This window comes from Microtus ochrogaster, unplaced genomic scaffold, assembly GCF_000317375.1.
Source record: "Microtus ochrogaster isolate Prairie Vole_2 unplaced genomic scaffold, MicOch1.0 UNK1, whole genome shotgun sequence".
Lineage (NCBI taxonomy): Eukaryota > Metazoa > Chordata > Mammalia > Rodentia > Cricetidae > Microtus > Microtus ochrogaster.
Window position 1 is genome coordinate 28,569,155 of NW_004949099.1, and position 13,015 is coordinate 28,582,169.

General features: G+C 47.0%; 1 protein-coding gene across 5 annotated transcripts in view; it reads left to right on the forward strand.

Annotated features, from left to right (window-relative positions):
• Nucleotides 1-13,015, forward strand: part of Atg7 (autophagy related 7) — a 219,590-nt gene that overhangs the window by 26,656 nt on the left and 179,919 nt on the right. For 4 of the 5 annotated variants that reach the window (XM_013353046.2, XM_026788324.1, XM_005365030.3 and 1 more), the window contains exons 2-5: nucleotides 2,890-3,056; nucleotides 3,561-3,615; nucleotides 6,938-7,055; nucleotides 9,363-9,440. In XM_013353046.2, coding sequence (XP_013208500.1) covers nucleotides 2,909-3,056; nucleotides 3,561-3,615; nucleotides 6,938-7,055; nucleotides 9,363-9,440 — 399 coding nt within the window. In that variant the 5' untranslated portion in view covers nucleotides 2,890-2,908. Of the gene's footprint in view, nucleotides 1-2,675; nucleotides 2,743-2,889; nucleotides 3,057-3,560; nucleotides 3,616-6,937; nucleotides 7,056-9,362; nucleotides 9,441-13,015 lie in introns of those variants that run through there. The other variant, XM_026788323.1, reaches the window with a different exon arrangement.

A 13,015-nucleotide genomic window follows, 5' to 3' on the forward strand; every position in this document is an offset into this window, starting at 1 on the left:
CCTCTGGCTTCCCCTAGAGCCCCATCACCTCCCTCTGGCTTCCCCTAGAGCCCCATCACCTCCCTCTGGCTTTCCTTAAAGCCCCCATCATTTCCCTCTTGGCTTCCCCTAGAGCCCCATCTGGCTCCATGTCCTCATTTTATTTCTCATAATTAGTAACTACCTGATTCCAATCAGTGCTGCACATGTGCCCATGGGGTGTGGCCACGGCCATATCCCAGAAGGAGAGTGACTCTTCCTTTCTCAGCAGCCACCAGTCACCAGTAGCTTCTCTAAAGGGGTGTGGTCTCAGGGATTCTCCAGCATCCTGGAACTCCCTGTGCTCCCACCTCAGCATCCCTAGTGCTGGGATTACAAGCATTTCACATGGGGGTGGTTCTTGTTTAAATATTCATATAAAACAATCAACCTCAACAGGGTGTGGTAGCATAAACCTTAAATCCCAGCACTTGGGAGGCAGAGACAGGTGGATCTCTAAGAGTTTGACATCATCCTGCTCTACACAGTGAGTTCTAGACGAGCCGAGGATACATGGTGAGATGAGGTCTCAAAAAAAGAAAATCAGCCTTTTAAAAAAAGTTAATTCATAACATTTTAAATAAAATATTTTAGATTTCGGTCTTGTCATAAAATTAATTTTCTAGCTTGTAGAATAGAATAGCTCCTATAAATTAAGATTAATTTGTAGAAATGCATAGCATTCCTTTCTCTTTCTAGAAAATGCAGAGGCTGTCTAAAAGTGGAATTGTCAGTTCTGGGGTATAAAAAACAATATGAATGCATGTCTGTATAGCTAAGAGCAAATACCAGGAAACAAGTGTGCTTTGGGCAGAATCTAGGAAAAATCGTGACAATGTACTGCCAATTGTGGACAGTAAGCTGGAGATAACCAAACGATCCAGACCCTTGTTGGATAAGTCAGCCCATGTGGGTGGCCCAACATCTAGGAAGTGAAGGTAGGCGACTCTGAACCCGAGTCCTTCTTTAGATAGAAACACAGCCAGGCACAGGCAGAAACAGCTCTTTGGCAAGCAAGACTGTTGCTAAGCTGACTTTAATTTTTCCTTTGGTGCAGACAGCATAAGGATTTTAAATGTGTGCTGGTAAACAGAAGCTGTGCACACAGGCCTCTGGAAAATCCCACGTCTGCAGTGCTTTCCTGCCATGCTATGTTTCCCCAAATGTGAGCACCTGAAAGTGACTTTCAGGTGCACATGGATGGTTCATAGGTACAGAACACATGCATAGTCTAGACGAGTGGTTCACAGGCCTGGTGTACATACAAAGCTCACAGGTATGCACGTGGGTGCTTCACAGTCCTGGTGCCTATGCAGGGCTGCTGGTCGGGCCCCAGACACTTGATGAATCGAGCGGGGAGATGAAAGCATTAAAATACAAATTATGATGCAGAATGCACAATTTCCATGTAGTTAAGAGATGCAACAGTCTCCAACCCAGTATGGACCCTACGGGGAGGGAAAAAAGAGCTATAACATGAGATCATAAAGGAATTAAAGCTTATAGGAAGTGAACACAGCTGAAGTGTTCAGCACTGATCTCAAACAGGCAGAATTCCAACTTGACCTTCTAGATGGCCTTCCTCCTCTGTCCCTCCCTCCTTGCCCCTTCATTATGTTTTTCTTATTCTTCCCTCCCTTCCTTCTGACAGGGACTTATGTAGTCCAGATTGGTCTTGAATTTACAAGGTAGCCAAATATGATCTTGAACTCTTGATCCTCCTGGTGTTGGGGTGACAGAATGTGCTGCCATGCCTGACTCAGATTGGCACATTCTGATCGGATGTTGGACTTATAAATTGTGCCAGTATCCAAGGAGTCAGTCCCCAGCTGACTGAGCAGGGTGCCAAGGGTGGAGCTGAGGGTGCAGTTCAGGGCTCCAGTGCTTGCTTCAAGTGGGAGGGAGCCTGCGTGCCCACTTTATCACTAGCACAAGATAAAAGGAGTTGATACCAGAAAGGCTGCTTCTACAAATTGCTCCTGTGAAGAAACTGAATTTGACAAATCTCCAGGAAGTTTTCAAAGTTGTGTCTTAAGTAAGCCAGTCACTAAGGTTTAAGTTATGCGTGAGTCCCCTTTAAGGGATCTGTGGTGTCAGTCTCACAATGACAGAGTGGTCTGTCCCAGTGGGCACCTGGGAGAGGGCCAGGGAGCTGCTCTTTAAAGAGTGCAGAGAGAGTTCCAAGATAGCCAGGGCTATGTAGAGAGACCCTGTCTTAAAAAAAATAATAATGGTGATGATAATAATAAGTAAAAATAAAAGGTGCTGAGCCCGTTGTCAGGACGGAACAACTCCAGAGGTCTGTGACTGAATGTTACTTCTGGGTAGAGTGTGACTGCAGACTCTAAGAGCAGTGTCTTCGGGAGCCTATACACTGGAACTGCCACTGGCTAGTTGTTGGGTTTTATTTTTATTTTTATTTTTATTTTTTTGGTTTTTCGAGACAGTGTTTCTTTGTGGCTTTGGAGCCTGTCCTGGAACTAGCTCTCGTAGACCAGGCTGGCCTCGAACTCACAGAGATCTGCCTACCTCTGCCTCGCAAGTGCTGGGATTAAAGGCGTGTGCCACCACTGCCCGGCTGGCTAGTTGTTTAAAGAAAAGATTTATTTGTACATTTATTATATTTATGTGTATGTGCTGAGTCTGAGCGAATTTGTGTGCACTGCTTTCATGCAGAAGCCAAAGGAGAAGAGAGCGTTGAATCTCCTGATACTGGAGCTCCAGGTAGGTGTAAGGCATTGTGTGGGTTCTGGGAACTAAACCTGGATTCTCTGCAAGAGAAACAAGTGCTCATAGCCACTTAGCCATTTTTCCAATCCTAATAGGTTTGCTTGACTTAAGCTCTATTTTTTGTTGTTTTTGTTTTGGTAGACCGATAAGAGCAGTGACAATGGGGGACCCTGGACTGTCCAAGCTGCAGTTCGCCCCCTTTAATAGTGCCCTGGATGTTGGCTTCTGGCACGAACTGACCCAGAAGAAGTTGAATGAGTACCGCCTGGACGAGACTCCCAAGGACATCAAGGGCTATTACTACAATGGTAGGCGGTCCCCACCTGCCTCACCTCTCATCTCTGTGTTCTTGGCTGTCCTCTGCGGCAGTGGCACCCTTACTTGTTGTTATTACCTTTAGAGTGCTGAGGATGGAACCCAGACAAGAAATATGCTTGTCTTTTATATCCACAGTTTCTTCTTTTGTCTTTCTTGACGTTTGCCCAAGTCACTTTTAAAAATTTTCTTTTCACTCTGGGGAAAAAAGAGTGGTGGAATTCAAGTTGCTATAGCTAACACTGCCCAGCTAGCTCCCAGGGTGTGTTGGAGATTCACAGGGTATACTTTCTATTATCGGTGACAAGTCCCTCCCTGTCCATCTCTCTCAAGACCCGCTGTTATCTGTGCATGTGTTATCTGCATGCCATGGGTCAGCAGACTCAGATGGGCACCTTGGGCTCAATTCTCTAACAGTAGGACATGACTGACCATAGATGTTCTCACATGGGTATACACTCTGGCTTGTCACTGAGATATGACAATGCTTCACACAGGTGACTCTGCTGGCCTGCCTACCCGCTTGACGTTGGAGTTCAGTGCTTTTGACATGTGAGTATTGATTTGTGCAGAGTCCAAATCCCTGCCTGCTTTGGGCAAGGAGTAAGTGTTCCCTTGAGCAGGCAAGGAAGCTCCTGGTGCAGAGTCAGTGCCTCCTACTGAGACTGTCTACTACATTCATTTATTAGGGAAAAAATGAGTCCCTTTCAGAGCCTTTCCTGTACCTCGTACCATCTAGATTGATTGGAATTTGGATAACGGCCCTCCAGATTACCATTTTAGAATATTTTGTGATTCTTTATTAGTAACTTGGTTTTAAAGATTTATTTCTTTTATTTTTTTTATCTGTGAGTGTTTGCCTGTATGTATGTCTATGCACCATATTGTGTAATGCCCACGAGAGCCAAAAGAGAGTCTTGGGTCCCCTGGAACTGGAGTTACAGATGGGTGTGAGCCACTGTGTGGATGCTGGGAATCAAACCTGGTCCTCTACAAGAGCAGCCAGTGCTCTCTAACTGCTGAACCATCTTTCTAGCCCTTTAGAAATGTTTACAAATTGAGTTTTGTTTATTATCGTGAGTGTGTGTGCATGCACGTGGGTGTGTGTTTATCATAGCACCTGTGTAGAGGTCAGAGGACAGCTTACAGGAGACTGTTCTCTCTGCCTGCGCCATGTTAGCCCCAGTGATTGAATGTTGGTGGTTAGCACTGGCAGCAAGTGCCATCATCCTCTGAGTAATCTCACTGGCCCCTCTATTTTTATTAAATCTCTCAAAAGATTTTAAAATCTCTCATCAGATTTTAAAAGCATAGTGTAGATACAGAGCAATGTCAATTTTTTTTCTCCCTTTGGAGCCTTCTTCTTCTTCTTCTTCTTTTTAAAAATACGTATTATTTTGTCTGCTTGTGTGTTACCACATGCATGCAATATGCAGGGAAGCCAGAAGAGGGCGTCATATCCCCTGGCAGTGGAGTGACAGGTGCTTGTGAGCCACTGTGTGGGTGCTGGGACTCAAAACTGGGTCCTTTGCAAGAGCAGCAGGTGCTCTTAACTGCTGAGTCATCTCTCCAGCCCTGCCCTTCACAGCCTTTTTCTTTTTTTCCCTATCATAACTGCCTATCACTAACTCATCCAGACAAATTAAATCCTAGTAATTCTTGGTGGGAGCCTCGTCAGATGTGATGTGCTCAGTAGCTTAACTGTGTCTGGTGTTGCTAGGAGCCATCCCAGCAGTGTCTGTGCTCTCGGAAGTAGCTTCTGTCCCTCACAGCAGGGCTCTATGATCGTTTGCACACACCGGGAGTTACTGGGACATGTTAGACAGAGTCCCTTCTTACGCTGTACTTGGCCCAGCCTCCTTCTCTCTGCCACAGCATTGATTTCATCTGGCGGTTCTCGTCTGACGTGGGAGGCTGCCGAGCAGAGGCTCTGGCTCCTCTCCTCTCCAGGCCCAGATTTCCCCTGCATGATTTCTCTCTCCTCAAGACCTTTCATGCCTGCACACCGCCTAGATGAGGAACGTTCTGTTAGTGGAGGACTGTGATGATAGACAGCTTGGGATGTGATGGCTCGTGGCTCTCCAGGGAGGGCTCTGGACACTGAAAGATCTCCCCCACACCCTCACCAGGCCTTGGCATTTAAGCCTTACTGGTGGCATTTAGCAGAGCCATTGTTACCCATGTGCCCCGCCTCACCTGCCCTAGACTGACATCTCCTTCATCAGGCTCCCTGCAGCTTCTTTGTACACCACACATGGAAAGATATCAAAAGATGCTGTGTCCTCAGGGTGATGACTACCAGAACCTTCTCTGTGTAAGTCCCACCTGACAATGGCATTAAGCCATTAGTGACAGAAATATTTTCTCATGTTTAATTTAAATATTCATTTTATGTGAGTGAGTGGTCTTTTTATGTGCATTGTTGTTTTTTGTTTGTTTGTTTGGTTGGTTTTTGTTTTGTTTTGCCTGTATGTATGTCTGTCTGTGTGAGGGTGGCAGGTCTTGGAGTTAGCTGCCATGTGGGTGCTGGAAATTGAACCTGGGCCCTCTGGAAGAGCAGTCAGTGCTCTTAACTGCTGAGCCCTCTAGCCCCATAGGTGAGTGTTTCGCCTAAATGAATGTATGTATGTATACCATGTGTGTGCTTGGTGCCCACAGAGGTCAGAAGAGGGCGCATTACCCCTCCAATTGGAGTTACAGATGGTTATGAGCCATCATGAGGGTTCTGGGAACTGAATCTGGGTCCTCTGCAGGAGCAGCCAGTGTTCTTAACCATTGAGCTGTCTCTCCAGAACCAAGGTTATTTTCTTTCGACATCAGTGCTATACAAAATACAGGCTGATCACTTCAGAGACAGCAGATGTGTCCCTGCCCAAGCCTGCATTTAGAATTAGTTCATCTTTCTCCAATTTTATCTCTTCAATTCCTGTGGAGCCTTTGGGGAAGTGTAGTGGGTGTGAATCATGTGGCTGGTGCCTGAGATTGACAGTAGTCTGGCTATCCTGCAAGTTATCCCTGGCCCAGATGACGTAGCAACTGTGTTCAGAGCTGTGCAGTATGGGCTGCCAGCTGGTGGGAGTTGCTGCCTGGCACGTGTGGGCTGGAGTCAGCCCTGGGTGGGTGGGGTGAACCCTGAGTCCGCTAGTGGGAACTGCTGACTCTGCTCTGTGATTGTGACCCCAGGTGTCCACATTTGCTTTTTATTACTGTGATAAACAGCATGGCCAGAGACAATATGGGGAAGAAAGGGTTTATTTCTGCTTACAGTTATAGTCTGTCATGCAGGGAAGTCAGGGCAGGAACCTGGAGACAGTAACAGAAGCAGAAGCCACGGAGGAATGCTGTTTACCGTCTTGCTCTCCACGGCTTGCTCAGTCTGGTTTCTTGGATCTCCTTCCCAAGGGTGGCACCGCCCCCAGTGGTGTGAGCCCTTCCACATCAACAAAGAGAAAATACAGCATTGACTCCAGGCCAATCTGATGGAGGCATTCTTCAAGCGAGCTTACATTTTCTGGCTGATAGCGTGTTTCATGTTGGCATGAACTAGCCATCACAGTAGCCGTTTCCTAGGGTCTAAGAGGGGAGAGCTGCTAGTTAGAATTAGAACTTGACAGTTCCTGATTCAGCCAGTTCCTCCTCACTTTGATTATGGGAAAGAACAAAGATGAACTTTCTTTGGGAAGAATAGGAGGCTGACAGCTGAGGGCCAGGGGGTACAGAGGGCCCCAGACAGCACCTGGTTTCTTTTTATACTTGAGCTAGGACCAGTGAAATGTTGGTCTGCTTTCCCAGTCAGAGCTGTTGGGGCTACTTGTCACCTCACACTTGGTTCGGGCTCCCAGTTGTGCTGGGTAACTGTCTGTTTCACATCCAGGAGTGCCCCCACGCCTGCCCGCTGCTGCCCTGCCATGGGGACCCTGTACAACACCAACACTCTCGAGGCTTTTAAGACTGCAGACAAGAAACTCCTTCTGGAACAGTCGGCAAATGAGGTTAGCTGCGCAGCTGCAATGACTCCATTTTATTCCTGGGGTTGAGGCAAGTGAACTGCGTCTACTCAGGCACACGGGTTTATCACAGAAATAGTCTGTAAGAGATACATAGAGGGGCTGGTGAGTTTGAGAGCTTTTTCCCAGAGGGAATACGGTCAACTCTTTCCTGTGGAGATGTTCGGGGGAGACAGCCAGGCTCTGAGGTGGGGCTGGGGTTCATGCAGGGCTAAGGTAGGAAATGAGCTTGGCTGCTGGAGTCCAGGAAACATTTGGAACAGTGTGGCCCCTGAGAATTACGCTGCTGTGACCAAATGGACCTGGGGCTCTGTGCTTTGTCCCTCAGGAGGCTTGGCTGTCTGAACCACAATGGCAATTACAGGCCTCCAGTGTTACCAGGGCAAACTCTGGTCAATGCAGGTGACCTGTGAGCCCGCTGAGATCTCTGCTGTTTCTGCCCTGTCAGTCTTGCCCCTGTGTCCTCTGCCTCAGTGGTACCAAGTGGATGGGCTGGCTTGTCACCTGCTCTGTGCTGTTGCCTCTCTCTGGGCCGTGCTGTCTCTACCCGTATATCTTTACTTTGCCTCGTCACTTCTGAGGTGGAGGAAAATGAAAGAATGGGGTGGAGGGGGTTGGTTTTTGCCCGTCTTCTTGTCTCATTTATTTGCGGGGTCTTCACACCACTAGTCTTAGAAAACAAATGGCATCTTATTTGCCTTCGGAGAATATAATCAGTACAGCTGCTAGCTGGTGACCCAGAGTGCCACCACTGGGTGTGTCTTATCTAGCGGAAGTGAGATCTAAGCACTGAAGGCACATCTGCAGCTTGTCCACAGTAGCCAGGGTGCCCTGAGCAGGCGAGCTCATGTGGGAATATGGTACATACGCACAGGGACCTTACCCACGAAGAAGAATAAAATCCTGCCATCTGTGACGACATGAGTAGACAGGAAGGCCTTAGAGGAAGTAAAATGAGTTGGGCACAGAACGACAAGCAGAGTCCCACTCACGTGTAGAAGTGAACATATTCAACACAAGGAGACTATAGAACAGAGGGTAAGGCTGGGGAGGGAAGAAGCAGGAGAAGCCGGAGAGGATGGTTGGGAGGTACTGAGCAGTGAGGAGGGTACATCTAGCTCCCTGCAGCACCGCACCGGGATTCTTTACAGCCGAGTATCTCGGGGTAACCAGAAGATCCCCTCCCCGTACACAAGAGAGCTAACTACTCTGCTGTGGTCACTGTCCATCGTGTGGATTCTACAAGTCAGTTTAATAAAGGACCTTCTGCAAGAGCCACACTAGCAATAACCACAACAATATGGCAGAGAAACGAGAAACTATGTGGGTCCCAGTGGTCACCTCCCTCGAAGTGGATGCAGCTCTAGAGGATTGCATCAGGCCTTACTCCCTGAAGGGAAAAATTCCAACCTTGACCAGGCTCAGATTTCTCTTGTGGTCCCTACCCCACCCCAGCCAACTCATCAGAAAGTGGGGTCCACTCTTCCATGGTCCAGCACCTTCAGGGTGGTGATGTCTGTTTGCTTTCCTCTCACACGTGCATTTGCCAGCATTTGCTGTGGCTTTTGTAGCAGTTTGGGTTAGCAACTGAGCTGTGAGCATCTCGGGACCAGCTGGTGACAACCTGGCTTCTGTCCACAGACACAGCACTAGCCTAGTGTTCAGACGTGGAGGCCACGCTCCTTTTCTCATCTCTCAAAACTCCAAATAGAGCCCCGAGAAAGTCCCAGCACTCAGAAGGCACATGCAGGGGATCTATTGAGTTTGAGACCAGCCTATTCTATTTAGAGAATTCCAGCCCAGACAAAAAAAAAAAAAAAAAAAAAAAAAAGAAAGGAAGAAAGAAAGGAAAAAAGCAAGCAAAGCCACACTGTGTAGTTTAGTTCAGATCACTCATTTCAGAGCCTCTCCTCCCCCCAGTTTCCACTTCTTGACAGGTCAGGTGTCTTGCTTCTGTGACAGAAGTCCTGCATGGAGCTGGACATGTGCTTTTTATCTCTGCAGCCATGACATGCCAGGCACAGTAGCGAATCCCTGCTGATGGGTATCTCAAAGGTGTGAGTGTCTACTTACCTCCTCGGTGCCGAGTGCCCCTGAGGGAGGGTGCCAGGTACTCTCGCCCACTGATAATGATGGAGCACGGCTGCTGGAGAGGCAGTGTGAAGTAGGCAGAGAGGTGTGATGAGCCACTTCAGTGTCTGAGAGCAGCGCAGGCTAGAAGGGAAGGAGAGCGGTGGTTGGACAGAGAAACCAGCAGCCCGTCCGACCTAACACCTTTGGTTCTTCTGGCAGATCTGGGAAGCCATAAAGTCGGGCGCTGCTCTGGAAAACCCCTTGCTCCTCAACAAGTTTTTGCTCTTGACCTTCGCGGTAAGTAAATAGATGGAGACTACACAGCCCTGACTCAGCCGCGTGGACCAACTGGAGGCTCTGCTCTCTGAGAGCTGTTCCCCAGGAGTGTGTGCTAGGACCATTAACAGGAAGCTTGCTGAATAGTGGAGGTCATGCCAGCACCTGTGAACAGTGCAGAACTGACCTGTGCCTCTTGATCACCCTACAGCCATTGCAGAATTTCTCAGACATAGTGACCCAACTTCTGTCATTCAGCACAGAATAGAGCAGACTCTGGAAATGGAGGCTCTGCTGTTGCCCGATCGTGTCTGTGTGAAATAGGATCCTACAGCCAGCTGTGGTGACACACCTCTCACCCCAGCAGTCATGAGGCAGAAACAGGGTTACTGGCAAGTTTAAGGCCAGTCCAGTGTACATTGTGAATTTCAGGTCAGCTACATAGCAACAGTAAGTCTCAACACAAGCAAATGAAAAACAAAACAAGCACCCAGCTTTCTTTCAAGGCCCATCATGAAACTCCACCTTCTATCTCTACGACAAAGTTCTTGAGATAACTTATAAGAAGGTGGCTTGTAGTTTTAGAGGTTTTGTTCTTTGGTGTCTTGGCTTCTCTGTGATTGGTCCTATGATCACAGAGACTATCATGGTGAGAGCATGAAGCAGGAGCTGTTCACTTCATTGTCCCTGGGAAGCAAAGAGAGAACCAGTGTCCCCTTTAAAGGCATGCCCTCAGTGGGTTAATTCCATCCTATTAATCTCCCCTCCCCAGACTCCGCCCCACATCCTAAATGCCTGTCTGGCTTTCAGCACTACAGCCCCGGGACCAAGCTTTTGCTTGCTTCTGAAGACACTTCAGATCTGAAGTCTCAGTAATAGACACTGCACAGAAGGGGCTTCTGGATGGGGGCAGCCATACCACCTGGCTTCAGCACACACACAATCGTTTATCAAGAGAAAAGAAAGCTTTTCTGTATGCAAGACTTAATTTATATAATGTTAAGGGCGGCCTGCCGACTAGTTAGGAGCCCAAGAGCTGCTCTCCCCGTATGTTTGCATACAACCCCATAGCAGAGGACGGCACCTGTAAAATGCTGCTGTGTTCTGTCACATGACTGTTCCATAGACTCCCTCTACATTCCAGATTAGATTCCTGTGCCCTAGTGTGAACAGTGACCCTCAGTGACCCTCAGTGGCCAGCCACTCTGATATTTGTTCTTTCTGGCTGTGCCTGTGCCTCTAGGCATATTAAGTGTGTAGTGTGTTGCTTTGCCACCACCTCTTCAACCCGGGTCATCAATCTCCTTCCACATATTTGATATCCTTATTTACTTAGTAAAGTTGAATATAGTAAGAAAATGTTTGTAGTGATGAGGCAAGCAGGCCTGCTTTTCATCCTCCCGGCTCCCCCACAGCTAGCTTTACACCCAAAATAACAACGCACAAACTGTATTCATTTAAACACTGCCTGGCCCATTAGTTCTAGCCTCTTATTGGCTAAGTCTCACACCTTGCTTTAACCCATATCTAATAATCTGTGTAGAACCGCAAAGCCGTGGCTTACCGGGAAAGATTCAGCATGTCTGACTCTAGTGACTTCATGGCGGCTCTCTCATTGCCTTCTTCCTCCCAGCATTCTGTTCTGTCTTCCCCGCCTACCTATGTTCTGACCTATCAGGCTAAGCAGTTTTCTTTATTAATTAACCAATGAAACAACAGATAGATAGAAAACTTACCTACATCAAATGTTTTCATATAGATTTAATTGTATACATTGGGAGAAAGGTACCAATTTAGTTATTTTTTAACAGCCTTGCTTCTTCAAATGTCCTCTGTGTCATTCCTTGCCAGGCACAGGAGAGGCTGGCAGGGTTTCTTCCTCAGGCAGCCCAAGGGCTATTACCTATGAGGGGCACATTTCCCAGTGAGTTATGGGAGGGGGACGGGGTGGGAGAGAGGATGTCAGGTTACCAGGTGCAGCTTGGATGTCAATCATTTATCTAATTATGAATTCCTTGGTAGGATGGATTTAATTGGTGCTAAAGGTTTGTTCGTTGATCATGAGTACCTTTATATACTAAGAATTCTTATTAATTAAGCATTAGTTCATTTTTTATACCAAGGATCCCAACTAACAGTTTTGACTTAATGAGAAAATAACATCAGCTTTTATTAAACTTTGAAGCAGCTTCCTAGAGTCAGTGGCTAACTGCCTTGCTTTCCCTTTTTGCAAAATGTTCTTAGCCAGGCTGTACAAGTGTAACGGCATAAATGAATGCAGATAGATTGTAAAAATATATACAGCTTTAAAGGGGAAATAGACTTACAGAACCACCGTTCCCGCGGAGACCAGGAAAGGAGACCAGGAAAGCAGAAGCGATGGTTGGGAGCATGCTCGCCAGATTTATAGGTAAACATTAGCCCGAGGCGAACATGCCCCCTAAGGGGCGGGACTTATCCCTACATCTCCCCCTTTTGTCTAAATAAGACAGAACTAAACCAAATGCAACTATATACAATAATAACAAATAATAAATATAACAAACAATATTGAGAACAAAAGTTTTGCTAAACATTCTATCTCAAGGAGTCTAAATAATGTAGAGAGTAACTACAATTATATAATCTCAACTCCGTCAAAGATCTGAGAAGGGAATAAATATTACTTAACAAACGAGATATATCCAAAATGTGCAACAATTGACAGAGACAACTGACTACCTGGGCAATCATCCAAAGTCTCGTTTGCAATGTTGAGTCAACCAACTTTGGCTAAGGCCTAACATAACTGACATACCATTATTAAAGGCAAGGAACTTTCTTAGAACTATCCTACCCTGTCTTGGCAGGATAAGACAATCCTGTTTCATTGTCAGAAGTTCAAGTATGGGCTTTTCTTAACCCAAAGGCCAGTTCTGCCAAGAAGACAAGCTCCCAGTGGAGTGTCTTTGGTGCTCAATGTTCTCTCAGGAGTAGAGTGGCGTTGCCAGGAGTAATTGTGTCCTTTAAAGTCTTCAGACACAAAGGGCTTTATGTTTAATTTGTCCAAGATCCTTTGTATCGGGGGTGGGGGGGGTGGGGGGGGTGTGCAACTCTAAGAAAGCTTTGTCTTCCGGGGGTGACCTGATAAGCTGGCAGTGCTGTGTGTGTGCCGTCCCCCATCTTGAATTGTTTAACCTTTTGCTGAAGGTCAGCTGTGACAAATCACTTAAGCACAGGGAAAGAGAGTGGGCTCCCAGGCTTTCAGTTCTCTTGTCTGCAGTTCTCAGGCCTCAGAGGGCGAGGCCCTTCGTTAATTTTAGTTTGACAGTTTGCTTTGCCTTTAAAAAAAGGGATTTTTTTTTTAAGTTCTTCAGTTAGTGAACAAGACAGAGACTGATTTTTGGGCTCTCATCTGGAACTGTGCTACATATACATTTGTATTTTAAAAGGCGTTGAGTGATTCCGTATCTATAAAAACTCTGGAACGGTCATATCCACAGAGAATTTCTTGGTGTGTCCGAAGAGCAGTCAGGGTTCCCTGCCCTGTGGGCAGTCCAAGGTCCTCCCCCCTCCATCCAGGTCTAGGAAGGTGAGCATCCAAACAGGCTAGGCTC